Source organism: Phalacrocorax aristotelis, chromosome 18, assembly GCF_949628215.1.
Source record: "Phalacrocorax aristotelis chromosome 18, bGulAri2.1, whole genome shotgun sequence".
Lineage (NCBI taxonomy): Eukaryota > Metazoa > Chordata > Aves > Suliformes > Phalacrocoracidae > Phalacrocorax > Phalacrocorax aristotelis.
In genome coordinates this window covers 5,164,091-5,190,209 of record NC_134293.1, presented here as the reverse complement: position 1 = coordinate 5,190,209, position 26,119 = coordinate 5,164,091, and the positions used below count along the sequence as shown (strand labels likewise).

The following is a 26,119-nucleotide window of genomic DNA, read 5'->3' as shown; positions in this document are numbered from 1 at the left end:
CGGCTCCTGCTCTGCCCTCCAGGAAGGCAAGTGGGTACAGACAACCTGGCAGAGCCTCTCCAGGGAAGCTGAGGGAGCCCTGGGGCTGTCCTGCGGGTATTTTGGGTGCAGAGGTAGAGCAGGATACCAGTCTGCCCTCCCAAGCAGGACCCCTTGCTTCTCCCTTCCCCCCAGACCCTTGCTGTGTGGCATGGCAGTGATACATGGCATAAAGCCAGCAGAAAGGCTCTTGCCTGACGCCTGCCCGCTGTGCACCGGCCGCCCCATGCAGTCACCCATCCCTCGGCATCCAGGATGAGCCCGTGCTGCCGCCGCACTGAAGGCAGGAGCCGGCTGCAGCCCTGCTCCGCCCGCAGCAGCTCTCAGCACCGTACTTACAAGTCAGGATCCCTTCGAGCCAAGACCAAGAGGAAGAAAGAGACTAATTAAGTTGCAAATGGAGGAGCTTTTTTTTTTTTTTATGAGTCACTAAGCCATATGGCTGATGCAAGCTATCCCGCAAAAGCACCGAGCCGACAATTTGGACGCTACCGTATCCTCGTTGTCCTGGGACACGGTGTCACACTGTAATTGCGCCAGTCTTTTGTCCTCCCTTGTGCCGGGTGACATTGCTCAGCAGAGGAGAACCTGCTTGAAACGCTATACCTCGCCAGGGACAGATACTTAATTAACAGCAATATATCAGGCCCTTCCTGCAGAAGCATTTCCAGCCAGCCTCAAGAACAGGTTCCTCCATCCCCAGCAGAAGAGGGCTCCCAGGAGAGAGAAAAGCCCTTAAAACCCAAAGTACCAAGTTTGCTCCATTCCTTCTGCTCCATCACAGCACATCACAGTTTTATACTGAAATTACACTGGATGCTAACCTGGATTTGAAGCCAGGCCAATGGTCAGATAAGCTCTCAGTCTCCTTTCGAGCTCAGCAGCAGAGTCTGCTCCCGTGCCAGCACAGCCCCATTTTCTCTGTGGCGAGGGAAACCCAGAGCCCCCAAACAGCGGCTCTGCCCACTGTCCTCTTCGCCTGTCAGCTGCTTGCTGTGCCAGGCCACCAGACTGTGCCACGTTCTTCTTCAAAATCCCATCTCACTTCTGTTTCACTATTTTTAAGTTTGCATAATTAATTCACGTACAACCCCATCTCTATCCCGCCCTGGTTGCTTTGCACTGGCCTGAGTGTGGCAATTGCCAGCCAGGGAGCTTCAAAGCCACAAGGATTTTATAAGCAACAGATTAGGCTCCAGGAACGAGGGAATCCTCCCCAAAGGCTGTCCCCCATCCCCACCACTGCCTTACAGCCCCGGCATGTGCTCCCACACGACCCGTCTCCATCAGCCAGGGCTCCGGCCACCATTCGCCCCCACCCATGCCCAGCCTGGCTCTGCAAAGGGACAAGGGGGAGCACTGGTAGGGTCCTGCCCGCAAGCTGTGCCCAGGCTCCTGGCCCCCCCCACCCCCTCACAGATGGCACCTGGAGATGAAAGCAGGATTGTGCCCAATGGAGGAGGGTGCCAGTGCAGCCTGCGGTGCCTCCCAGTGCTCCCAAGAGCTCCCTGGCTGCTGCAAAGGTTGCGCTTGCATGTGTTCAACTGCTGCCTGGAAGTGTGGTGGCAAAGAAAAAACCCACCCTTATAATTGACTCTGTAACCAAGGCAAATATTAAAATCAGCTTTAAGCCTGAATGTCCCTGTAACCCCTCTAGCAGTGTGCCATGCTCCATTTTCAGGAGACGATCTGCCTATTTTCCCCCCGCTCAAGCTCTGCTTTCCTCGCCAAGGACAGCGGCAAGGCTCCATCGCCAGCGTGCTTGCGTGCCCAGCTGCATGCACCTTCCCTGGGGAAGTGAGTAAGGGCAGGGATCGACAAGCTGTCAGGCAGAAGGAATAAATACCACTTCCAGGAGTCAGAGCTCATTTCCCAGCAATAAAAGCAGACTGGGGCTAGGGGAAAGCACCACTAATGGGGATGCACATCCCATACCACTTCAGCTGCCAATAGGAAAGGACCTAGGGGCTGCAGCCTGGAAAAATAAAAGCCATCAACAAATGCTTCGTTTTAAGCAGTATAGCCCTAGATTGGGTTCAGATCGGCGCAGAAAGGATCTGCCCTTCCTGACATGCATTATTGCTGTGGACAATGCCCTCCACGTGCCAACCTCGTCTCCCTGGCTCCTAGCTACAGTTCCTCCAGCAGATGGGAAAAGAAAACGTTATTGCTTCCTCCCAGGGAGGGGAATTGCTCAGATCAGCATCCTCCCTTAACCTCCCCACCCTCCCCTCTACCCTCTTCAGTCCCATTATCCCCACTCTGCCCACACACACTCCTCTGGGGACCCAAGGAAGGGCCAGAGTATCCATTGCTCATAAATGCCACCTAGAAGTGAAGACCTGAAGCTTTTGTGCTTCCCAGAGTTATTTGTGAGTGGATTTTATAATCTTTTCCACCTATTCTTGGTGAGCTTTGGCAAGGAGGGTCCTTACCAGTGAGCCAGCAGCCTGCCTTCCCTCCACCGGGCTCACACACTGCAGCTGCAGAGGATGTGAGAAAGACAGTTATCTCCCCAAAACAAACCCCAGAAGATAGAGGCAAAACTGCCAGCGATGGGGACATGCCAGAGCCCAGCCACGCACAACTGTGGCAGGAGGAGACAGTTCCTGCAAGGCAGTTAGTCTGGGTTTTAAGACGTTTGTTTGTTTGTTTGTTTGTCACTGGGCAACCAAGAGGATGGAAAAAAATATCAATGTCATATTGTTACCTAGGAGTCACTGCTCAGCACGGGCTGAGACGCCCTGTTCCTCCCACCACCGAGCACAGGGCGGCCAGGGAAGAGCCTGAGGCACCCCAAAAGCAGCTCACCCCAGTTCTTGCTGCCTGCCCAGCCCTGCCCTCGTAACTTCCCCAACCCCACAGCTGGGGACACCAGTGGCCTGGGGACACCCGTGGTCCAGGGACAACTTTCTGGGCCCTGGAAGGCAGCACAGGAATTTGCATTTATATTTGCATTTCCTAATTGCGCCTGCGGGTTTCCTGGAGCAGCGGCTGGCTTTGGTTTCCATGGCAGGTTTTGTGCGGACCCCAAGAACTGAGGGAGGCACAAAGGGGCCACAATGGACCTGCCACTCACCCTCATCAAAGGCAGCCGGCAGGGCGGGACAGGGGCATCGTGGATGGGAGCACCACAGCCTGCCCCTCCTCGACACCGCCAACCCCGGGGCGGATGCGGGGAGTCCCCCGGGCAGGGGAGGAGGCTGGCCAGTGGCCGACGCTCATGGGACACTGGTGGTTTCAGCACTGCCGGAGCAGCGATGGGGACACGACACCGGTGAGGCTGCTCGATGGAGGAGACAAATCTCAACTGCCATCACCCGGAGGTGGCAGCTGCCCCGCACCCATCAGAAGTGGTAAAAGAGCCAGAGCCAGAGCCAGACCCAGACGTTCCCCCTGTTCTCATTTCCCATTATTTTTAGCCAGCTTTCCATCCAGCTGGGGTGGGTTTCTTTCCCCTTCCAACTTCCCTATTCCTCTTAGGGACCCTCTTGCCTGCGAGGCTCCCTGCCCTGGCTCGCCTCGCACACCACCGTGCCCACTCGGCTCCTGCGCTGACCCCAGGAAACCGGCAGACTAGCCAAAACCGGGACAGAAGCCTGGAAAAACCTGGTCCCCGAACCATTGCTGCAAGCCCAGTGCCACTGAGCAGGGGCAAGGCTCTAGCCAACATCCCTCCACACTCTGGCCACGGTGATGGAGACACTGCCCCCCCGGTCACGCCGCAAGAGAGGGGCCCATCACCACCTCACACACCTGTGAGGGGCTCCATGTTACTTCAAGCTTTTTTTCTTATTTTGTAGTATACAATTATCACCTTCATCATCATTAACTCGTGCTGCCCCAAAGCTTCCCAGCTCTGACCACAAGCACCCCACGATGCTGGCCAGCAATCGCACCCAGAGGGTTACAGCAGCAGCCCCCTCCCCGCAAGTCCTGTCCCAGGATTTTACCCTCACAGCACAGACACCAGGTGCAAATGACCCTCCAGCTCCTCTCCCGGCTGTTCCCCTCTGAACACCACCGTCCACAGCACACAGCAGCCCCTGTTATCTTTCGCCCCGCAGAGGGTGTTTGTGCAGGCAGATAAGTGCTCGCTTATCGTGCTGGGAAGCCCTGCTCACTCCCCACATGCTCTTACCAGCCCAGGGCGGAGGGGAACCGTAGTGCCCATGGCACCACGACGGCAAAGCCCGCTCAGCCATGCCATGGACCCAGTCAGGGAAAAAAGTTAGGTGTTGGTGAATGGGCCAGATGTTTTTTTTTTTAATTGAAAGTTCTTTTTTAATAAAATACTGAAAAAGTCAAAACTTTCCTGGGAAGTTTGTGGCTGGGAAGAGGATGGGCACCTTCAACCAGTCTTTGGAGGAAACACTTTTGGCAATCAGAGGCTCCAGCACTGGGAAGGGGCTGCAGGCTCCCAGGGATCGGCGTGAAAGGCTCTGCCAGCATCAGGCACACCCCCACTGCGGCGGAGACAGGCACTGCTTGAGTGGTCAGACATCATGGCAGGGAAGGCCACAGGAACAGGGCGCGCAACGACAGGGAGCAATGAGAAAGGCACAGCGAGCCCACAATGGGCTGGGTCTCCTTTGCCATGAGGACCACCAAAAGCTTTCCTCTAGCCCCACTGCCGGCACCAGCTGACCTCCCCTCCCAGAGGTGCACGGCTCCCCTGGGGTCTCGCTGCCCCAGTGATGGGCTCCAGCCAGGCGCTTCCACAGGAAAACCTTCACAAGAATCACAAAAAGCTTCACAGCAGAGCAGATGCTGTTTCAGCCTTTGTGGTTACAGACGAATGAGGAGGAAGAGGAGGAGAGGAGAGCCACAACTTCCCCAGCACCGGGGCAGCCTCACCAGCAAAGCCCCAGCTGCAGCCTCAGGGGTCAGCCCAGGACGGCGGCTTTCCCGCTCGGATATCCTTACCGCTCCATCCCCCATGTTTGTTGCTGGTGGCAGCAGCAGAAGGAGGTGTGAGGAGGAGGTGCGACTGCTGCTTTTTAAAAAAATAATAAAAAGGAGCCTTTCCAACCCGCCTGACGAGACAGTGCATGAGAGCGCTGCTTTGAATGGTGACTTCCACAGGCGAGGCAGCCTTCAAACCCTTCTCCATCACGATGGCCCACAAGCCGTCGGTGGCAATTTCAGCACTGGCCAGGGACCCCGGGCGAGGAGCAGCCTGGCAGGACGGTGCCCTCCATCCCTTTGGGGAGCTGGGGCTGGGCTCCTGGCCGAGGGTCCACAAACAACCCTGAGCCCAGGAGGTGACCACCAACCCCTTGGCACACTGGGGCCCTGCTGTGGTTCCTACGCCAAGCTGTGACCCACCCCAGCGGAGATGTCAGAGGTGTGAAGTGCATCGCTCCACAAACCGGCCGCAGAGGAAGGGGATGACGTCTTGCAGCGGGAAGCCACCAAAACCCAAACCCTGCCCGCACACCCCACGCTCCGGAGGGGTTACGCTCGGGGAGCGGCGATGCACTGTGGGCAGAGGGGAACGCGGGTGCTGCCGGCAGCCCGGTCCTGCCCTACGGCTGGGGTCTGCCATCCCGCTCATGGCCCCACGGCGGGATAGGGACGCTTCACCCTGTGCCCCCACCCACACCTCCCTAAGGGCTCTCCCTACGCAGGACGGCCTCTGCGGGACCCTCCCGCGCCCGGCGGGAGCGGGGCCCCAGGCACGGGCGAGGAGCTCCGCCGGGAGGCGAGGAGCCGGGAGGAACGGCGGGGCCAGGCCGCCGGGTTGCGGCCGCGACCGCCCGGCTCCCAGCCCGGCTCCGGAGGGGGCGGCCGGGCAGCGGCAACAGGCGCGGCCCCGCACCGGGCACCGGGCCCGGCCGCAGCCGCCGCCGGGCGTCCCCGGGCCGCTCCGCCCGGGCCCCAGCGGAGGCCGAACCGGCAGCACTCACCGCCCCCGGCTCGGCCGCCCTGCCCCGGGCTTGGCCGGACACGGCCCCCGGCTCGACCGCGCTGCCCCGGGGGCCGCCTCCCGCTCCCCGGCGGGGCCCGGCAGGCTCCGGGCCGCGGCCCGCACAGGCCGGGAGGCACCGCCCGCCCCGGCCCGGCCCAGCCCCGCGGAGCTCGGCCCAGCTCAGCTCGGCCCGGCCCAGCGCACAAAGAGCCCCGTCCCGCCCCCCCCTTACCGGCGGTCGGCGCCGCGCTGCGGGGGCGGCGGCGGCAGGCACCAGTCACGCCGGGAACCATGGAAAAGAGCCGGGACGGGAGACGTACGTGGCGGGCGGGCGGGCGGGCGGGCGCGGGGGCGGGGGCGGCCGCCGTGCCCGGCAGCTGGGGGCGGCGCGGCGGGGCCGGGGCCGGGGCCGGGGCCGGGGCCGGTCCGGGGGGGCGGTGGGAGCGGGGCCTAGCGGCGGCTGGGCCAAAATGCAACGGGGACGGGGGTCGCTTGGGGCCCCCCTCGGGGACTGCGTGACACCCCTCCCGCCCTTCCCCGCCCTGGGTCGGGACGTGCCGGCCAGTTTCGGCCCGACCGGAGGCGTCGAGGGGCCGGCACTGCCCCGTCCCCTCTGCCCCCGCGGGGGCCTGACCCGCCACCGCCCCAGATCTGCCGGGCCCTGGGGGTGAGACAGCCCCTTGGTGAGGGGTCTGGGGGGGTCCGGATCCCCCGCGCTGACCCCCGGCCTCCCCAGCACCCGCGGCTGTGGCTGCGTGTCTGTGGGATTGGGCACCTCCGGCCCTGGCTACCCCGGGTGCCGGCAGGTGCGGAGCAGCATCCCAGGAGAGCAGCTCTCGTGGCTGGTTTTGGGTCTCCTCCGCACCTTCTGAGCATCCCAGGCTCCTGGATTCCAGACCACCAAGCCCGCTGCACGCATGGGGTGAGGAAGAGGACGCACCACTCACGCCCCAAGGGCTGAACATGAGAGACGGGTTAGAAGAAAGCATCACTTCGACCACAGATAGAAAGCAGCCGTCTCCGGTATCCAGCGCTACAGCGTCTGACAGCTTGCAGCCATACCACATAACAGCTCAGGACGGGAAGTGATCTCCTCTTACAAATTACAGGAGCCAATTTACACAGGGCAAACACTTCCCGTTTTGCAGAGACTGGAGTGAGACCGCAAACAGCAGTGGGTCAGGGCCTCCGCTTCCCTCGTAGCTCTCCAAACCCTTCCAGACGCGCTGCAGGAGGAACACTGCACCTCCGGGCACCCGCAGCCGGCCTCCCACAGCACCCTGCCGCGGCCAGCAAGACTGGCTCGGAAGCGCGTCTGTGGGTGACAGATCCCGAGCACGCCTTTGGGATGGTCCAAAGCTCTCGCAGGACGGCCCTCGGTGCAGAGATTTTTCCCCACTCAATCGTTTCATCCGTGTCTGGCAGCTAAGCGATCCTTAGCCTGGGTAAAAATCTGTAAGGCTTTGACAAGGAACACAGACATCAGTAAGAGTGAAAACATTAGAGGCTTTCAGTGCGTACAAGTACATGTGCCACCACATTTGTTTTCCCAAAGTTAAACGCAGATCAGCATCTCTTCTGTGACACAGCGCCTTGCAGTGAGCTTTGTTGACTGCAATCTCTTTTCCTAATCCAGGCTTATTTCAGGGGAAACAGGCAATTTTATCAAATTTTTTTTTACTGTCCTTTATATGGATCTTAGCTGCTAATGACGCTAGGAAGCAAAAAGAAATGGGAATAGAAATACACAACTGTGAAGAATTAAAATAGTGAATTTAATTCAGCCAGTTCCAACTAAATCCCTGAAAAACAAACCTTGCACAGAAAACACAGAACACATGTTTTTGTCTTGACAGCTGGTGAGCACAACTAAGTGAAAAGGTGAATGGAGTATTTCTGCCTTCTCTGAAAAACAAAAGGTGCCATACATTCTGAAAATGCCCCTTGTTTTTCTACGAAGTGGGTTGATTCTGGAGGTAGCCATGGGAAGTGCTTTGCAAGGAAAGCAAAGGTCTGTACTCTGACGCAACCAGTAATTTCAGATGCCCACGTTGATGTGTTTTACAAATGTCTGGTTTTCCAAAAGCGTTTATGCTTCCTTAAAGAAAAACCCAGGGCTTTTAAAAATGGCTCAAATTAGCCCAGAAACCTGGGGAACCAAAAAAAATCTATTCCTATTTTTAAAAAATCGTAAGCCTGGCCTTCCCAGCGGTTTTTACTTGGGCTTCAGGGAGATGCAATGTATAACGAAAAGATGTGACGTTCATGCTCTCGCCAGCCCGTGCAGAGGGAGCTAGCTGGACGGCCTGGCTCGGTTTCTCTTAGCACTGAAACACTTTTTCCAAACCAATACCAAAAAAGGTTTGTTTCTAGGTCAAGACCTCAGTACTAAATTTTAACCAGGGGCTGACAGTCAAATCTGAACACAGCTGTAAAATGGATTCACAGTAGAAGCCCAGGCATTCTTTTTCTAATTAGAAAACAGTCATCGAGCCTTGCGCATTTAAAGGTGAAAGCTATTTTTGACATAAAAATTAGCACGTAGTTCCTCTGTCATCCTTCAGTGGCTGCTCTGGAAGCTGTGAGCGAATGATCCAAAGATAAGCAAGAAACATAAAAACACTCCATTAAATGAATAGGTAGAAGGGGATCAAGTTTTAAGTTTTATTCTGCATGACAATTAGGAGGGGAAGAGATTTATTTTTACACTTACTATTTATCCTAAAAAGCACCGGCACTGAGACAGACCTCAAAGGCATTTAAAAACTGGAAGTGCTTTTAATAGCTGCCTTTAGAAAAAACTGTTAAATCTATTTTTGAGATGGATAAACTAAGCCACCAATAAAGCAAGGCAGGAGTTTTCAGAAGGACCCAGCAATGAAAAACTGTAGTGCACTTCTCAACAACTTGGCTCCCATACAGGGACCCTAAGATTAAAAGACAAGTCAGAGTACCGGACGCTTTTAAAAACCTGAGTGTTCTTTAAATCCAGATTTTCCTTCCTTCTTTCTTTGGTGGGATCTAACCCCAAGAGCCTTGAAAATTAACCCCAAGCAGTTTTCAAAATACGGCTCAGAGTGACTTTCTAAAATAACAGTGAGCGAAGAGCGAGCAGAACTTGGAGGGCTTAACACCGCCAGTAATGCCACTGACTAATCCCTCAGCAACCCCAGCCCCTTTATGTAACCTGGGATTGCCACAGCTCAAACAGCTTACTGGGTTTTTGGTGTTTTTCTTTAAAGCTCTCGTAGGCAAATGCAAACACATTAAATACTTTTTTATTCTGCCACTCTAAAGAAAAAGTTATTGTAAGAGGGGAAAAAAATCTTTTATTTGTGAACAACGGCAAATGAATTTAACTCATACGCTGAGAATAACACGTGTTTCTCATCCGTGATCTCAACTGAACAGAAATCTTCCCAATTTACAACACTCGGGTAACCCTCCAATGGTAAGACATAGAAGGTCAAATCCTAAATTTCTCCTCTCCCCAAACACCCTCTGGAAGTGGTGGGCTGTTCCAAATAATAAAAAAAACATGCCCAAGGTAAACCATTTACACGATTTCCTGGCAGCGTGGGTGGCTGTGCCATACTACTTCTTTCCCCGCAGTGCCTCGCCAGCACAGAGCCAGGCACCCGGAGACCCTGCTTGCCTGGAGGACGAGTTTTCATGCCATTGATCTGCCTGTTCTGACTTCCCACAGCACAAATCCTTCCAAGGCAAAATTCAACTTCAAAACTTTCAGTTGGTGCTAAGCCATTAACCTAATGCTGAATGCTTATGGAAACTTAAGAAAAAAATAAAACCCCTATTGAACAACTTGCAATCGGAGACCTGAATGGGCTCGATATAAAACCCACTCAAATCAACAGCAGCAATAGGCTTCCCTGGATGTTGGACTAGATCCAGCTTAAAAGTTTCCATGAAATAAACTAGGCTAAGCGCATCAGCTGCATAGAAACTAACTCGGTGTAACAGGAGCATCTGTTCTTCACATCCACCATTTTCTTACAGTCTTAACTTCCCAGTGCCGCAGTGACACGAGTTGCCATACAAATCACTCATCGCTGTTGTGCAACTATACATCCTCTCCCGACAGCAGCTGGCCTTATTGCCTCGCCAAACTGTGGATGAGCCAGCGATTACGAGGTAGCAAGCATGCCGTATAAACTACTTGACCAGGTAGCTTTCGTTTGTCAAAAAACAGCTTAATGTATTTCATATGATGGCATTACAAAGTGAAATTAATGTCTGTATTGAGACAGCTGAGGAGCACACCTCGGAACCATTTATACACAGTACAAAGCAAATGTTTACCCAAGTACAAACGAAACAGGTTGACAATTAGCTAATGTAGCTTTGTGGACATAAACCAGGTACACTTGAGCAGAACCAACATAAAATAAAGAGGAAACAGCCCTTTTCCTATCCCATGCTAAGAGCACCGTGGTTAGTGGTTTGGGAAGCCTCTGTCACAGTGAAAAATTTCCTTGCCGGTGTTTAATGTGTTTATTCTACTGCTACTCTGCTCCGATAAAGATAACGTCAGCAGGGCATGCTAGCTGTGCAAAGGACCCACTGCCAATACTACAGTAATTGACAACATACAATTAAGTCTCACACCTGTTTATTGTAAGTAATTCATAGATAACCACTTCTAGTACACATTTTCATATTGGCTTTTAATGCTTTTGGTTTTTTTTAAGCTCAGGGACACCCCAAACTTCATCTAAGGGTCATCTCTGCAATTTACCCAGATCCAGAATGCTACACCTACTATGTAAAACTGGTGCAAGTTGGTATCACTGCCATGGGTAACGGAGATGGCTTGGAAACTACACATCCCAACATGCAACGCCCCACCAGCGCGGGCTGCTCTATGCTACGGGAGGAAGGAGTTTTGCTGGGGTGCATTCGCCTCACATGCCTCGTTTCGGCCGTATCAGCCGAAGTCATGCAGCTGTCTGCACGCAATGCTCTACACAGTGCAAAAACGAAGACCTCTACACATCTGGAGGAAGAACAGTGGTAACAAAGTCATAGCTACATATTCTTCTCTACATTTTTGTTTATTGAGACAAACTAATTAAAAGGCACAAACATAGGGCATATGTTTACATGGACATTATAACAAACATATACATTAAAAGTGTAGGAATGTGTTTCCTTTCTGCTAAACAGAAAGTTCCTAAGCTTTTATATATACAAAAGTTGTACAATTTGATGTCCTAAAGTACAAAAGATCATTTATAAAATTATTTTACACTAAGCTCTTTTTTTTTGTTTTGTTTTTGTTTTACTATGTAGTCCAAGCCCCTAGAACAGTTTCACGTAATGATACAGATACCTGTCACCTGAGCCAGCAGCCTGGCAATCACTGCTTGTACTGACACAGCAGGGTAGAAACGGAAGCAGTCCATTTTGACTAGTCAGTCCTGCTAGCACTCTGTGAAATTGCGCACACGCTAATCTCCATAGCTTTCAACTTCATTAAGATAAAAACATCTCAACTGTAATTTTATTTTTTTTTTTTAATGTAGAGTCTTGGGTTCAGGGTGGTTTTTCTTTTTTAAACAAAGTTTTAAAAACGTGAATATGTGACATGATAGTCTAAAAAGTATATCTGTTTCCCTAGATTTTGCTTTCTACCGTATGTACAGATAAACAGGTTAAGAAATAAAAAGCACATGTAGCTTAAACATGTGTGACCATTTGTGGAGAAGTTCTGGGCTGGACAGTTCAAACCATCGCCCCAGAACTCCCACAAATTGATAGAAATGTGTTAACACAATAGAAGAATAACGTAAAAATGATGATGTTTGCAAATATTTACAAAGTTGAACAGATTTGCACAACACTTGATTAAGAAATAGGGGAGAAATTAAAAGACGCTCTCTGCTTGTCCTGGAGGGGCATCCTACCTAGTTAGTGGTTAGAATAAAAACTGTATACAATTTAATATAAGACAAAACTTCTAGTGAACAACTAACACGTCTGTCCCCTGCTGTAACACCAGCAGGCTCTGATTGGGAGGCAGAGGGCATAAAAATCATACCCAGTGCCTCCAGAATCTTCCAGCTTAAAGCAGTATTTCTTAAGTTTCAAAGCACTCCTTTTGCTCCTAGATAAGAGTCCCATAGGGGTCTGACTGTTCAGAGACCATGTTTACATACATTTCGACTCCTCTTCTGTCAGCCATGGCTGTTTCTCACCAAACAGTAACAGTTTTTTTTAAAAAAAATGTTGACTACAATGCTATATTCCCTTAGGGTAATATGTTGGGTAATATTTACATCTCCAAATATCAGGTCACAATCCCTATTATATGTTGAAGTTAGAATGATAAGTTATCATATGCTTTGCATATCAGAGCTGGTATCACCTTTCCCATAGGGAATGCTGCCTGAAATTATCATATTCCCAAAGGTAAAATGCATATTTTCTCCAAAATGCATTTTTTTTTTAAAATGACAACATTGTAATGCATTTACTCATAGAAAAAAAAACATCAACACAGACAAAGATTCTACACTAGCTCAGAAACAATGGACTTAATGACTGGCAAGTTAAAATTAGCCATCCACCCTGTTAAAGATACAGAGAGGTCTTTGCTAGTGTTTAGATTAAAATAATTTTCTAAGTTATAATTTGGGGGATAAAACATAAAACTGTTTTTTTAATGACTTTTTTTTTAAAACTCTGGCAAATAAGTATCTGCTCTAATTCAGCATCAGTCAGCTAAAAGGTAAAACTTACTTTAAATGAAGTGCTCCAGTGAAACTCAAGTTTGAACCATGAGCCAAATCAACAGGGGAAGATGCTACTATGGTCTCTGATGGTGCATGTTGCCCCAGTGTCTTAGTCTGAATTTATTATTAACTAAAACAAAACAAAAAAAAAAAAAGAAAAAAACAAAAAACCCAACCAAAAAAACCCCAACCAAACAAAACCCAAAAAAGAACTGCTGGTAAGGATTCCATTTTAATCCTTTTTAATACTGTTTAGAAATTCTTTACCAGGGAGGAGACGTGGGCAAGGCCTGGGGCAGGAAAGGCATGCTCTCTACTGGTCTCATTGCTATATTTAACGGACCAGCTAACGTCATTGGTGTGGGGAGGTTCATGGGAGATGTTATAGTGACTGGATGCGCTATATTCACTGGAGCGGTTACTGGGGTAGGTAAATTGACTGGTGTGGTGAGCGTTAATGGAGATGTCATGGATAATGGACTTGTTATAGTTACAGGATGCCCTAGGTTCATCGGACTGGATATATTAACTGCACTTGATACATTTACTGGACTTCTCATGCTCATTGCAGCTGCCACTGTGACTGGGTTTGTGATAGTCCCAGAAGCCACAGAGGACGTTATATTGAATGGAGTAGTAAGAGTCACAGGCGTAGTAGCAGCAGTGGAGGTTTGGCACAAGTTAGCAGCTTCTAAAAATGAGACATAAAAAGACAAAAAGTTTTTAACACATAAAAAACCATGGACAAGATTTAAAAAAACAAAAACAAAAACAAAAACCAAACAAGAACAGGTACAAATTCTGGAATAATTTTCTTTAGGTATTATTAGTAAGTTAAAACTGTTAACATTCTATAACCTACAAGAAATACAAACTCTCATGCAGTTCATTTCAATTCAATATTTTTTTCCTGAGAAGTCAAGCGAGGTTGTCTTATAAAGAGGGTTTCGATGTTCATAAAAACAGTATCGTACAATCAAAAAAATCCTCCCAAGAGGAACATTATAAATAGAGGAGAGAGTGTACATACCGAATGGTACGTACTCTATAGCCTTCTCAAAGGTGAACTGACATTCTGTGAAGGTTTTAAAAAGTCATTATTAGGGACTGATAAGCAAAGCTCGTTTCAATATTTACCTGCTTATTTCAGTCTTAATTATTGCTACTAAATTGTTCCACTGATCACAGCACTTCTACTTAGCAATTTTCAAGGCTACCCAGTCAGTACATCTTTCAACCCCCATTATCTCCTCAGCTTTCACATAAGCTACAGCTTCACACCAAGTTCTTTTTTTTTGTGGATTTTGGGGTTATTTTGTTGGGTTTTTTTTTTTACTTTGTTTTGCAGTAAGCAGGGATGAAGTGCCGAACAAAGAAGACCCAGGAGGCCAGTGCCTGGCCCTGCTGCCGGTGGGCTCTAGCAGGGCTGGGCACTGGGGAGAGGGCACCAGCAGTCCGGGACGGCGGAGGGATCACTAGGCATCCATCAGCACCACCTGCCGGCTACCCATACTAGAAGGCTCCAAAAACAGAAGCGGGCCGGTGAACGTGGGTAAAGGGAAGGGATGACTGCTAGAGAAACCGACAAAAATATATTCTAGATCAACGTTATGGCACTTCTAAGTCGTGTCTTATTCCACATTTGTAGGGTAGGACACCAAGCTCAGTCTACACCCACGTTTCAGGAGGTAAGCCAGGAGCAAAGAGTCCACTCTTGCCACTTGGGCAATACAAATGTACCAAGACAGAGTTAACTTTGAAAGCAACATTAGCCCCATTCAAGGGTTACTGTTGGTTCTTCAAAGTCCATATCTAGGAGGGGTGGAAAGGAAGGGAAAGAGTAAAAAAAAAAAAACTGTGAAAATAAATCTTATTAGACAAAAAAAAATCCCATACAGTGTTGTAAAGCCAACGCAACAGGTGGCAGTATCACAGGAGAACCAGCACGGAAAGAGTAGCACATAGGCATGACACTGACTGGTCTAGCTTCACCTTCCAAGTACAGTAATATGCAGGCACATCCCACCCCACACCCCTTCCCCAATTAAGTTAAGCTAATATCTATCAATCTGACAACACTTCTACCCACCCACCTCCCTCACCCACCATCCTGTCCAAAACCACTGTTTCTCTTAAAGCATATTCAATTATCGCAGTAAGAAAGGAAGGGAAGAGGGAACAAGACATAGGAAGGAACAAGCAGAAAAAAAATTCTCAGAGATTTTCTAAATCTGACACCTGTTTGCTTGATCTATTTAGCGGCTGATAATATTTAAAGTTTCTGTTATAAATACATTTTAACATGAACAAACTGTTTCTATTCTGTCTGATCAGAGAATTCAATTCAACTGGAATAACAATCAGGCGAAAGGAGCTAGCAGCCTAATACACAAACAAGACCTAGAAAAGAAAAAAAGGATGAAGAAACTGAAAGGAAGTTTAGGAGAAAAGAAAAAAAAAGTGAGTCAAAAACATTTATTACTAAAAACAGCTGGTGAAAAACAGTAAGTGGTCACGGATAATTTCTTCTAAAACATGTAATCCACAAGAGTCACGTGATAGGCATCAGAAATCAAACTGTTGTGAAAAGAATAAACTAGCAGTAATGGGAGTCTTTAAACTACTATACTCCTAAGGACACTAAATTGAAGCAATCTATTCTTTACAAAACTAACACAATGACCAACAATAGGAAGCTATTCAACTTCAGTTACAGTAGCATATGTAAGCTGTGAGCTAGCAATAATGAAAAACACAATCACTTATTAGTTAATTTTGTAATTAAAAAAAACCCAAAGAGATAGAAGAGTAAGTTCTATGAGTTCTAGAAAACTTTACGCAGAGTCAGTTACGTGATGATAAAGCAAATGGGATAAATTGGGAGAGAGAAGAGGAAAGGGACACAGCACCCACATGCAAACTGATGATGATGCAACAACAGGTGTTGTATGTGTGTGTATACATACATATATATATATGCACACCAGTTAACAACTGGTAAATATACATAAACACAGCTAAAAACCACATGCAAGTCAAAAAAATCATACTCCTGCCTTGAAGCAGACACAAACATCCCTTTATAACTGATGATTGCTACATACACATTCAAGCACAGACACCAAACGGAAGCAAGTAATGAGGAGTTCATTTACAACGGTGTAATTTTGGTCATGTTATCCTCCTGCTAGTTTTTCGCTATTACTTCTAACATTGAGAATGAAATTTTCATGTAAGACATCCTTTTCTGACATCTTAAACTCCCTATATAACCGTAAACTCCAGTATCTTATAAAACCAAAACCATATGTATTGTTTTATTTTACCTTTCTTCCTCGCTTTGACGGCCTCTTCCCATAACCTCAGGGTCTCTACCTGCTTTCCAGGCCAACTTGTTACATGTTGCTGCTGCTGCTGTTGTTGCTGTTGTTGTTGCTGTTGTTGTTGCTGCTGCTGCTGCTGCTGCTGTTGCTGCTGCTGCTGCTGCTGCTGTTGTTGCTGCTGCTGCTTCTGATTGCTGGTCTCTTCACTCATGCATGCTATGCCAATTAAGTAAGAACACAAATTCACCTTGAAAAGTTACTCTGTGTTCTGCTGAGATGACAAAGGCTTCTTCCATAAAGAGTGTGTGGAATCTCGCAGGATTCCAAAAGCAAAAATCACAGAGGTGTTTAAAAACATATAATTAATTCTGCGTCCCATAAAACTAATTTTCCAAGATCTAAAAACCAAAATGTAAGTCAGGAACATCTGTTTTCCCTGCCAAAAATGAAATTCCTTTATGATTATTTTGTTTGTATTTTAGGAAGAGTGAAATAGAAGACTATAATGAGTCTCTAGAATCCAAGCTGGTTAGCTGATTCCACTTTTTCTAAACCTCAGCTCCAATTAAAAATAAAATTTTAAAAAAAGCCTTTTTACTTTTTATTGCAAGTATGACTTAAAATTTTCAGTTTACCTTTACATCACAGAACAGCCTGTTACTACTCTCTGGCCACATTACAGCTCATCATTTCCACTTCTAACAACTGCTGTAAAATGCCTGGTGCGAACTGGCTTAGCACCACCAAACTGGCTTGGGAAGCCAGAGCTGTAACCCTATACCCTGAAAAATACTTTGCATCCAAATTTCGTATGAAGCGCAACAATCAGGCAATTTTAGACATTCCCAGTACTTTCAAATTATCCAGGAGTAACAGGAACTGAAAAGATGTTGTAAATTCATATTGTTTAAAAAGCTTTATGGACAAAGTTTCCAAAAACATTCCTTACTTCTCCCTCTCAATTCATCAGAAATCTCGCCTCATATCACTAACTATGTAGGTTGAGTTACAGGTATTTTAGTAAGGAAGATTTGAAAGTTCAGTCTTCATTTGCTTACTAGGCACTCCCAGGTTCAGGCTTCAGCACTTCCACAAAGTATAAGGCTAGAAGGAACTATTACAAACATCTCATTTGAACTCCTGCACAACACCAGTCAAATGCCATTAATGCCCAAAACATATCAGGGCTGGATTTAAATGCCTTTCTTGACAGCTACTGCCAGAGGGAGGAATCAGTGAGCCCCAGGGTCAAAGCTCAGAGAAAGCAGAGAATCTTTCTCCTAATTTTGATGAGCTTTAGATGAGGCTTCAAACCTGAAACTTGGCAGATCTCAGCAGTTCTTAAACACTCTAAACCTCCAGAACTATCTGTTGGAAATTTAGGCCTGTACAGTTCAGGAAGTACCGTCATACTTAGAAGCTGAGAAAACTTGGGAACTCTTCAAGAGATGGGTTATTCTCACAAACTGCAGGGCATTCCTAAGGGATACGAGCACAGTCTAGCAGCAAACTAATTCCACATATGCCAATTTGTTGAGCTGAAGAAGATCCTGTCATCAAATATCTATTTTTAATAGGTGTGAATACCCAGACTAATGGGTATGTTTCTGCATTTTAACGTAATCAAAGGCAATTCCCTTTGCAAACACATTGTTATTAGAAATGTTTTTAAAACGTTCACCTACTTTTATTGATGCCTTGTTTACAGGTATTACAGTTGATACTTTGGCTCTGCCCGTGTGTCTTTAAGTGGCTGGTGATATATGCTGCACTCAGAAGTTTACCACAGATATTACACGATACCTTTCCTTCATGGCGCACCATGTGTGTCCGCAGTCTGTCTTTGGTGGCAAAGGCAGCAGTGCACGTCTATATGAAGGACAACAGTTACACTTGAAGTGCAGACAGTATCATTACAGTATGAATTACATGCCCGCTGTAAGCCTATTTTACCTTGTATGTGCCAGCAGTATCCTAAGGATATTGACAACCTTAAGTTTTACCTGTACTTACAGGGAAACCAAAATCAAACTACTAAACAGAGACTGAAAATGGAAGGTGACTTCTGAGACAATCAGGACAAAAATCATACTCTGTACTACTTGAACTTTCTTAAAATAGCGAGTTGCATCACCTACCAAAACAAGAGGTAGGTTATAAAAAAAAATCCCTAGAACAGGCAAAGTTGGGTTTTTATAACAATTTTACTGCACAAATCTGAACTTGATATCTTAGGTTGCTCAATTACTTCTGTTCCCAACCAAATCAGACAAGGAAACAAAACCTTTTTCTAACACTACTTTTTTTACACAAGACTTTTATTTAATCTGATGAGTCACTAAAACACAGGCTGGAACAAGCATGGATATTCCAAGCTAAACAGTTAATTGTTCAAGGGCAGTCAAGTTATTTCTCTTATACTCAGTCATCAACTTACAACAACTAGCTTTCACCTTCCACCAAAATAACAGATCCAGAATCAACTCTTCCAATCCATTTTAAATGGATGTACTGAGAAACACATTTAATTTAAATACGCTGAGAAACGCATTGCACGTTACTCCAGTGATCAGCACTGAGCTGAAGACGCTGTTACAATCCTACTAAGTTAAGCACACCGTAAAACAGCACACCTATGTTGTTCTCCAAGAAAGCAAAAAGCATCTAATCTTCCTAAAAACATAGCCACAGCATCCTTTTAAACTGCTTCTACACTTACATCAGAATATAGTGCTGCTGGTATGTAAGGCGGATGTGGCTTTATTCCTAAACTCGCTTTCCAAAGAAAAATCCAGGAGAAAATAACAGTTCTGGAAAGGCTATTCACCTGAGATTCTAACGATATAGTAATGTATTGCTCTAATAAATCATTTTAGCCCTTACTTGGCATTTGAAGGGTCTCTCTGTTGAGTGAACATGTTTAACGTGACAGCTTAAATGATCAGGCCTGCAAAAAAACAGAGGAACAGGAAAGAAAATGCATACTGTTACAAATGCATAGTAATGACACCTTGGCTAGCGGTGCTGAACACTGCACTGATGACCCCTTGCAGCCCACATCCCTCTGCACGGCAAGAATTAATAAATTCCCCATACCTACGCAGTGGCTTTCAGCTAGAGTAACACATAGTTACGCTGAGACCCAACCTGCAGTTTAAAACTTAACCGTGTTCTTCTTTACACTCCTGAAAATGGTACGTTTGGTCATACCTTGTGTAAAGGTGACAGATCAACAGCTCTAAAGGTTGAAGTTTTCTCTGTTGCAAGCACAGATACAAATACAGCCAGCAGCAATGCAAGCTCCCCCACAATGCTCTGTCAGTACGCCTCAACCTTGCTCTGAGACAAGGAGACAGTTTGCCTGCTGTGCCCCATTCGGTCATTGACCTTTGCAAAGGCTGGTAAAGGGGCTCCGTGGTCACCACCAGTGACACAGACACATGTCCTACGGGACCTGAATGAGGTCACAAAATCATTTCAAAACATTCTCATGAAAGAGCAACCACTTTTGGCCACTGCCAATCTGGCTCAGATCGAGACCCACTCCCTAAAGATAAACAAGGCTCTTTATCCCCTCACCAATCTTCTAAGATGTCTGGTTCTCCTAGCCCCTCGCTATGATAGCTTAACCCTTCTTGGTTATGAAAAGCCAATACTTGAGCTCGCCTGGGATTTTCTACATGGTACCTCGAGAAGCCTTTTCCACAAACACCACAGGTGTATGGTTTCGTGATGCCACCTTCGTGAGACCTCACGTGGTAGGTCATGCGATCCTTTCTCTTGAAGCGCTGATTGCAAATTGGACATTCAAAGGGCTTTTCATCTGAGTGGGACAGCTTGTGCCGGTTGAGGTGGTAGACATCCCTGAAGGCCTTTCCACACATCTCACAAGCGTGGTTCTTCTTAACGGGTTTGCTGGGCTTCTTCACCGTCTGAGTCACTGCCATAGCCGTTGCGCCGGCACTACTGCTGGGGTTGGTGGCAGAGGAAGACGTAGTGACTGTGGACAGGATGCCTGCGATAGTTGAAACCAATGAACTTCGGCTGTTGTCACCAGCGATGGTTGAGATAAGGGGCACCATTGTGGTGGGAGTTTTCTTTGGCCGTGACACTAACTTTATCCCTGTGTGGCAGGACTCGTGACGCCTCAAATGGTAGCTGTCCCTGAAAGCTTTGCTGCAGTAAGTGCACACAAAGGAGGTTTTAGGTTTTTCCTTTTTAATCCCAACAATAGCATCCTTTAATGTTTCTGGTGCAGGCTGAGGTTTCTGCGTTATTGGTAAGGGCAGAATCGGCTTCTGATCGGGTGGCTCAACAGCAGAGCTCAGGAGAGGCAACAAACTGTTCTGTGCTGCCTGCTGTTGGTGATGTGAGGCTTCGTGTGCCTAAAACCAAACATTCACACTTAAATTCTATTGATGGGTGCTCACTCTGACACGGTGAGAACATTTACAAACTACAGGAAAGCACATTCTAGACCAAAAGCCATTGAAGTAACAACTGAAAAAGGTTACATAATTTTTGTTTTGAACAGGATAAACCACTCGCGCTTTAAATGCATTCGCTGTGCAGATTCTGTGGTAAGTGTAGGAAGACACACATCACAACAATCAAATAATTACTAAGTTTCCAGAGGGCAACACTTCTTATGGAAAACAACTAGGTGCTTGCCAGATCTTTTACTAACACAGTGTTTGATCTTTACATAACAGATAACTTGTTTTGCTAATGATCATATCAGATGCCACCTTGGGACTATCTTTGGAGTGTATGAATGTACTGATGGGAGTTGCAAAATAACGCCCTACCTTTAAGCTGAGCTTAGTGCGCACTGAGAATTAAACTGCAGCCACAGAGAACCAGGATGCGATAAGGCATCTTATTTAAACAACGAGTTCATACCAATGTGTTAGCACTGAAACCAAAGCAACTTGAATTGAGAGCCGTCTACAGCCATATTTCTATATTTAGCAGGTTCCTGCCGCATTTACACACTGACCACTGTGCTCTTAGCGCCTGGAAACTAATAAGAATAGCAACATGTTCTTTTTCTCTTCGTCAGCAGCTACTTTGCGATAGGAAGAGAAGCTAATCGATAAGCACTGATAGACACCTAGAGGAGAACACAGTTGAGGGAGCTGAAAAAAAAGACCTGAAAGCTGTTTCAAAACAGCCAATACCAACTGACTCTGAACTACAAAATCGGTAGAAGCTGAAGGGAAGAGACAGAGGGGGGCACCTCCACGAGTGTGCCGCAGCAAGCACTGCTCAGCTGAGCTGCAGCCTGCGCTGCTACAGGCTGTTCTACACCATGCTCGTACTAGGCGCTGTTTATTCTAAGGCAGAAAACACTGTTATTAAAACTCATCCAGTCAGACCAGGACAAAACCCTAGCAGATACAATTTTAAAGTGGTTTAGAAACCACACAGACCAATTCAGCCTAATGGAGCATTAAAATAAATCACTCTAGCACCTTAAGCCAGTTTAAGCGCATCTGTATTCAAGATGTGCCTCAGTCTCATCAGACCAGTTTTAAATCAGTCTAGTTATTAACGCAGCGTGCCAGGTCTGAAGCTGAGTTTGGGGAAACTTGCATTCCCATTAGATCAGTTCTGCAGCCTTCCAGGACTTCTTCCCTACGGTTTCCTTCACAAAATAACACGTACTTCACTTCACGACTCGAGGCTGCGAGAGCTCAATAAAACGCTGTGCTGGCTTGCAACCCCCAACTTGTCTACTTTTACGTCGGTTGAGGATGGACAGCTTTATGAAATGCACTCAGGCTAATACTCTTCCTACGTGAATCCACTTCATTGCGTCCTTTGGAGAAATCAGTACTTCTAGAAGCTCACTTTGGGACTTTTTCTTAGTTGCATCCAAGCTCTGTCCGCTTTGCCTCTCCCGATCGCAGCAGCAGCTACAGCCACCTCGGTGCAACTCTCCCTCAGCTGCAGGGGGGCTCCCGTCTCCTCCTGCCACCGCACAAGCCCTGCATCATTTCAGCCACTCCTTTTTCAGGAGCGCAATGCTGGTGATCTTTGGGTAAAAGCCACCATGGGTATGAATACATGCTCCCTGACACTGCAAGTCTATCTGACAAGAAAACAGCTCACGGGAGAAAGCCCGGATTCGGTATGATAACGAGAGACAAAACTTGGGGCAATTGTTAGGAGCCAGGCCAGCCTGTCCACTTTTGTCTGCATTTGACGTCCCATCAGCTTGGGATGCAACAGGTAAGCTGAACGTTATTACCACACCGCGCCCGGCCACGGCAGCAGCCACCTCAAACAACAGCCTAAGGGGCTGGTTTGCAGAGGCCTTTGCTGAAGAGTCGAATGCAGAACTCTCCTGGAGGCTACGCTGCTAAATCAGGGCACAGGACAAGCTCCAGCTTCTCCATTAAACTTTTGCCTCACTTCAGTGAAAACTGTGGATTTTCAACCATTTATTTTCAGTGTTTTTAAAAAGCAATTGAGACATCTACATTGCATAAAAAGAATAGAGTATGTACAATACACATTGAAAGTACAATATTAAGCAAGTTGTGTGCTTAAATACAATTTTAATTTTAAAAGAATTCTGAAATGTTTTACAGCCATCTTTAAATAAGCATTAAACAATGTTGTTAAACTGCATCAGAAGACACTTAAGAGCACCTAAGGATAGCTCCAGAGATACAGTTTCAAAGGCAGAGCTAGCAGATCGGATAATAGAGAGCCCAAATCCTTTGGACAAGGTTCAAACTTATGCAGTTTATGGATATTTTTAAGCCTTAAAGAATCGTCAGCACTTTGAGGTAATGATGCACTTACTCCTATGGAACTGACAGAGATGGTGGACAAAAAACAATATATATTCATAAGACTCAGGCTATGAAGCTGCTGCTTATACAAGTCTGCTTATCTTGGCTCCCAGATAGCCAGTGTTATTAGCAACACCGTCTTTCTAACAACCCCTCTTTGCAACAAGCAGTATTCCTCAGTTTCCAAGGGCTTCCTGCAGTAAAGCCTTTTAAAAAAGGATCAGGCAGTATTTTTTTTTTAACTCGCTGTTTGAGACGGGAAGACAGCACCTGCTGCATGCCTCTTGCAAGTCATTTTTATTCAGGCACAGACCACGGTTTTACTTGACCTAGCATTAATGTCAACATTTTTTGCGATATTCTGATTCCCCGGGACAGGCTCTTGTGCAAAATGCCCTTGTTCTATCACTAATTTTTTCTTTCCTGGGGGGCAGTAAACAAAAAAACCCTGTAATTCGTGACCCGGAGTGGTAGAATGTGGCATTGTGAACTTCCAATGCCAGAGGCTAAAATATTTTTGCGCTCCAGCCTTAATGTGAGAGCAACAAATTAGCAATGAGTCATATCTTGAACACTCTGTTTGATGGATGATTCCTCCTCACATTAACAGATACAACTTTCACTTTCCGAGCAGATACTAAAAGCGATTTTCAAACTATGCATTTCAGGGACTAATAATATCCAAACAAGAGCTGCTTATTCAGTCTCACAATTGTTTCTTTAAAAAGATACAATTCATCAAAATGCCACCTAAACGCAATCAACTTTATTTGGAAAAAGCAATTTACAGTCACGTATCCCATTGCTAGCAAGACTAAAATTGAGACATTGCAACCTCCTCTAAAAACATTTTGCTAAAAATTACAACTTTGCACACCGCGTATTAAACTGTCCCTTAGAAGCCCTGACACAGCTGAAACACACACTTGGTAAAATTCCCCCCATGAGGAATGAGCGCTTATATCCAGTCACTTGCATTTGTTATTTAACTGACACCAGGGCCGGGAGGGGCTTTTAAATCCACGTTTTGTTACTAGTTTTAACTAATCAGTTGGATCTTGGCTGACATGCTGTTGGCGAGAATGAGAAGAAGAAAAACTGAAGTCACACCAGGAGTATCTTAACAGTGCTTTCTGCTGGCTGCACTGGGATCCTTGCACCCTGAATCGCTGGGTTTAACAAAATGACTCAAGAAACAATATTCAGCGTTTATTATGAGGTCTTAAAGCTTTATTATTTGGGGCCAAAAAAACAAAACCAGAGGAAGATTTCCACGTCACAGTTTTATGAAGATGCTTCCAAGTCGCACACAGCTAAGTACGTTAGGAGAGTGAACTGCTGACTCCTTAATTAAAAGCAGCAAAGCCTACTCCTAAATCAAAGTGTGACATCGCTATTTCAAAATACAGTACCCTTCAAAACAATAAAGACAAGCAGCAAGAAGCTGGACACATACTTGAAAGTATTGCTTGGCGTTTCTTACGGAGATTGCTGCAATACCATATTGCCAACCTACAAATAATTTCCCCTCGAAAACTCTCATCTGTGAGCCTGGGAGGCAGAAAGGCAATAAAGCAGCGCCAACTCGGAGGGAGATGGCCCTAAACTAAGGAGATTAACTTCTTAGCGTGAAGTTTCCTATGTGCGAATCACAACTGCCCACTAGAGTGAGAAATAATTCACAAGACCTCAGCCAAACTCGATGGCATCACCCACTTTAATCACAAAAAGGCGGAAAACCCAGCGCCCAGCTCCCGGTACCGGCTCCCCAGAACATTCCCGGCGTGTTTTCGGAGGCAGAGCACCCGAGCAAGTGACTCATCCCTCGGTACTTGCAAGGGAATAATTTTTCCTCTCTAAAGGAATGGTGCTCGCTCTTGGCGGATTTATTCATTCAACTCAGGTTTTCAAACTCGTGTCACGGGTTGGGTTCGGGTTTAATTCCAAGGAGGACAGTGAGTAAGCGAGTGACCGCCGCTGGGAATGTCCAAAGAGGATTATTTTACCTTGAGAAAGGTGATGTGTGGGGCTTTTTTTTATTTTTTTTTGCTGCTGCTGCAATTATAAATTTTATGTTTTCAAGCTCAAAAAGAGCAGGAGGCATCAGAAAAACAATCCGGCGTGAAAGGGCTAGGCTCACAAAAGCCAGAGGAGGGATTTTTTTTTTCAGATTTTTTTTTTGGTACACTGGATTTTCTTCGGAATTACATAAACAGCGGTGTTTTTAAGTCAGTCTTTCGCAGACAGAAGGGGGGAAAATTGTGACTCAGTTGGCAAAGGGAGGGGTTGCACGCTCCACCGTCCCTATTCCTCCCTGTTACCGTTAGCATTTCGCCAGTTTTTACAGAAATCCGGCCCGCTCGCGTCCTATTTTAAAAGAAAACAAGCTCCCTCGTCACCCGGTCCCTGAGTCAGGCTGTTTAAAGAAGGATTAATTTATTCTCCCAGACACGGTGTTTGTTCCATCGGGGTTTTGTTAGAGCCCGGCGGAAGGTTAGGGGGTTTTTGCTGTTGTTGTTTTTATTTTTGGCGGGGGAAGAGACAAACAAAATTAAAAAAAAAAAAGAAAAATAAAAAAGGCGATTTCGCGTTTCTGGGTGGAAAGAGAAAAAAATTTTTTAAAAAATTAAAATATCAACACTGCCGTTTTTTAAAAATATAAAAGATAAAACGCTGCGGGGCGGCGGCGGAGCGCCGTGCGCGATCGGCTCGGGGGAGGCGGGCGGGGAGGAGAAAGTGCAGGAGGGAAAGGAGGGAAAAGAGCTGCCGGCGGCGCGGGGCCGGGTCAGCCGCTGCCCCGGGCGGGCCGGGCCGGGCCGTGCCGCCGCCGCGGGCCGGGCCGGGCCGGGGGAGGCGGGCGGGAGGCCGGGCGGCGGCGCTGACTGACAGCCCCGGCCTAGCGGGGAGCCCGGCGGGCGGCCGCCCGCCCGCGGCCGCTGAGGGGAGGGGGGGCGCGGGCAGCGCCGGCCGCCGCGGGGCCTCACCTGAAAGAGGAACGCGGTCCAGTTGGCCTCCATGGCGGGGGCGTCCCGGCCCTCGGCGGGCGGCGGCGGCGGCTCCGGCGGCGCAGTCCCCCCCTCCCTCCCCCGGGCCCCAGCTACATGGAGCCGACAACAAAGCGGCGGCGGCGGCGGCGGCTCAACATGGCAGCGCCGAGCGGCCGCTTCCGCTAACCTCCGGGCTGCACCACTGCGGCCCAGAGGGGGGAGGCGGCGGCGCGGCGGCCCGGCGGGGCGGTGCGGGTCCCGGCGGTCGCGGCGCCGCCCCCGCCGCTCCCTTCGCCTCGGGGCG

The 26,119-nt window shown here is 47.6% G+C and overlaps 2 protein-coding genes and 1 long non-coding RNA gene across 13 annotated transcripts in view; 1 reads left to right on the top strand and 2 right to left on the bottom strand.

The window, feature by feature from the left end:
* Positions 1-6,288, bottom strand: part of CUEDC1 (CUE domain containing 1) — a 26,332-nt gene extending 20,044 nt beyond the window's left edge. For 4 of the 8 annotated variants that reach the window (XM_075113286.1, XM_075113288.1, XM_075113294.1 and 1 more), the window contains exon 1: positions 6,183-6,288. The gene's annotated coding sequence lies outside the window, so the exon portion shown is untranslated. Of the gene's footprint in view, positions 1-3,992; positions 4,113-6,182 lie in introns of those variants that run through there. The other 4 variants (XM_075113287.1, XM_075113289.1, XM_075113291.1 and 1 more) reach the window with 2 other exon arrangements.
* On the top strand, positions 6,144-16,602 carry LOC142066162 (uncharacterized). Of its 3 annotated transcripts, XR_012663618.1 has the most exons (4): positions 6,176-6,266; positions 6,687-10,135; positions 10,660-10,981; positions 14,051-16,602. It is a non-coding gene; the product is annotated as an uncharacterized LOC142066162 (long non-coding RNA). The 3 variants fall into 3 exon arrangements; XR_012663617.1 differs by having other exon boundaries at positions 6,144-6,266; positions 7,099-10,135; positions 10,660-16,602; XR_012663616.1 differs by having other exon boundaries at positions 10,660-16,602.
* Positions 11,004-26,119, bottom strand: VEZF1 (vascular endothelial zinc finger 1). 2 transcript variants are annotated; one of them, XM_075113284.1, is made up of 7 exons: positions 25,813-26,115; positions 19,713-20,410; positions 18,909-18,972; positions 17,711-17,894; positions 16,029-16,241; positions 13,733-13,777; positions 11,004-13,393 (listed from the first exon to the last, which is right to left on the bottom strand). In XM_075113284.1, exons 1-7 carry the CDS (start codon positions 25,843-25,845, stop codon positions 12,966-12,968), a joined length of 1,665 nt encoding a protein of 554 aa, XP_074969385.1. In that variant the 5' UTR covers positions 25,846-26,115; the 3' UTR covers positions 11,004-12,965. The 2 variants fall into 2 exon arrangements, with proteins under 2 accessions (XP_074969385.1, XP_074969386.1); XM_075113285.1 differs by lacking the exon at positions 13,733-13,777 and having other exon boundaries at positions 25,813-26,119.

What these genes read in the sequence shown, in the direction of transcription:
- VEZF1 (XM_075113284.1), bottom strand. Translation starts at nt 25,845, where the DNA reads ATGGAGGCCAACTGGACCGCGTTCCTCTTTCAG. An exon ending in TGTGGAAAAGGCTTCTCGAG is followed by an intron (nt 18,973 to 19,712) that starts GTACCATGTAGA and finishes GTTTTTTTGCAG; the next exon opens with GCCTGATCATTTAAGCTGTC. An exon ending in TAAACAAGGCATCAATAAAA is followed by an intron (nt 16,242 to 17,710) that starts GTAGGTGAACGT and finishes TAATTGGCATAG; the next exon opens with CATGCATGAGTGAAGAGACC.